Source organism: Oratosquilla oratoria, chromosome 10 (genome assembly GCF_046742065.1).
Source record: "Oratosquilla oratoria isolate Oo_2021 chromosome 10, ASM4674206v1, whole genome shotgun sequence".
NCBI lineage: Eukaryota > Metazoa > Arthropoda > Malacostraca > Stomatopoda > Squillidae > Oratosquilla > Oratosquilla oratoria.
Genome location: NC_134786.1, coordinates 41552435 through 41554009, shown reverse-complemented (window position 1 = coordinate 41554009; position 1575 = coordinate 41552435). Strand labels below are relative to the sequence as shown.

General features: G+C 45.1%; 1 protein-coding gene across 1 annotated transcript; it reads left to right on the top strand.

Annotated features, from left to right (window-relative positions):
* Positions 1–305: 305 nt before the first annotated feature.
* On the top strand, positions 306–995 carry LOC143028873 (serine/threonine-protein kinase Chk1-like). Its single transcript, XM_076191231.1, has one exon. It carries the CDS (start codon positions 306–308, stop codon positions 993–995), a length of 690 nt encoding a protein of 229 aa, XP_076047346.1.
* The last annotated feature ends 580 nt before the right edge of the window (positions 996–1575 follow it).

Sequence of the window (1575 nt, the reverse complement as noted above, 5' to 3'; positions counted from 1 at the left end):
TAAGAGAGAGAGAGAGAGAGAGAGAGAGAGAGAGAGAGAGAGAGAGAGGAATAGATACACAGACATGTAAAGAGATAACCTAATAGTCAGACATATACAGACAGACGGAGAGGCAGATGTAGAAGGATGCTGGAAGTGGGAATTACCAATTCAATTATGAATATATTCCTTCGAGGGTAAATGAAAGCAAGGAAAAGGTCTAGACTCATGTGTCTAGGAATAAGACATGGAAGGAAGTTAAGGTCCTCGGTCAAGGCACTTTCGGGAGAGTGACCTTGATCGAAAACAAAGGGACGAACGAGCGAATGGCTTTCAAGAAAGTTTACATCGAAGAAGGAGCTTCCACGATCATGGAGAAAGTCATCCATAGTCAACTGAGCCATATAAACATCGTCCAACTTTTCTTCTGGAAGAATGAAGGCAGGAACCTCCAAATGTATATGGAGTACTGCCGAAGAGGGTCCCTGGAATCGAAAGTTCTCGACATGACCGAAGAAGAGGCAGAGAACTATTTCGACCAGATGGTGGCAGGTGTAGGATACCTGGAATCCCGAGGGGTTGTCCACAGGGACATCAAACCCTCCAACCTTCTCATCGCAGAGAGAGAAACCCTGAAGATCGCCGACATGGGTCTCTCCTGCGTTTACATCTCTGAGGGTAAAGAGATTGTCTTGTCTGGATTTGCAGGCACCCCGGCCTTCATGGCGCCCGAAGTTCTCCCCAGGAGCCCATACAGAGGTCCTCCCGTTGACATCTGGTCGTGCGGGATGGTCCTCTTCATCATGCTGACCTCGGCCCGACCTTGGGTCAAAGCCGATCTCGAGGATCCAGGCTTCAAGCACTGGGTGGAGCGGGACAAGAAGTACCTAGGACTAGGGCCATGGAAACGACTAAGCGAAACCTCATTTGAGTCTTTGGTCTTCGGCCTTCTGGCAATTGATCCTTCCCAGAGACTCTCCACTTGGAATGACTATGTTAAAAAGACAGAGCACTGAGTCTTCCAGCTATCATAATAAGCAATTTAATTGAATTATTTTCCAATGGGTGAAGGTAAAGCATTAACATCACATTAAGGACATGCCAATAGCGAAATAAAGGTGAAAATGAAAATAAAATAAAAGTAAAAAATCGTTCTCCTCACTCAAGCATCGTGCAACATCTCCAGCACATACACCACTGATGCTTAAAGAAAAAAAATCCCCTCAGCTGAATAATATCGTAGGTTTTGAATCGAAAGTGCAATGCCACAATCAAAACCAATTAAATACTCTTCTTCTCAGTTGAATATAAGATTGGTGACAGCCTGAATATGTGTGTGTGTGTGTGTGTGTGTGTGTGTGTGTGTGTGTGTGTGTGTGTGTGTGTGTGTGTGTGTGTGTGTGTGTGTGTGTGTGTGTGTGTGCTCTTGTGTATATATGTGTGTGTGTGCGTGTGTGTGTTTGTGTGTGTGTGTATGTGTACGTGTGTGTCTGAACGTGTGTGCGTGTGTGTTCGTACATGTATGTGTGTGTGCGTATGTATGTGTGTGATTCACCATGGTCTTAGATAACGTGTTGGACTCGTGATTGATAGTTA

Coding starts and splice junctions, on each gene's coding strand:
- LOC143028873 (XM_076191231.1), top strand. CDS start 306: ATGGCTTTCAAGAAAGTTTACATCGAAGAAGGAGCTTCCACGATCATG.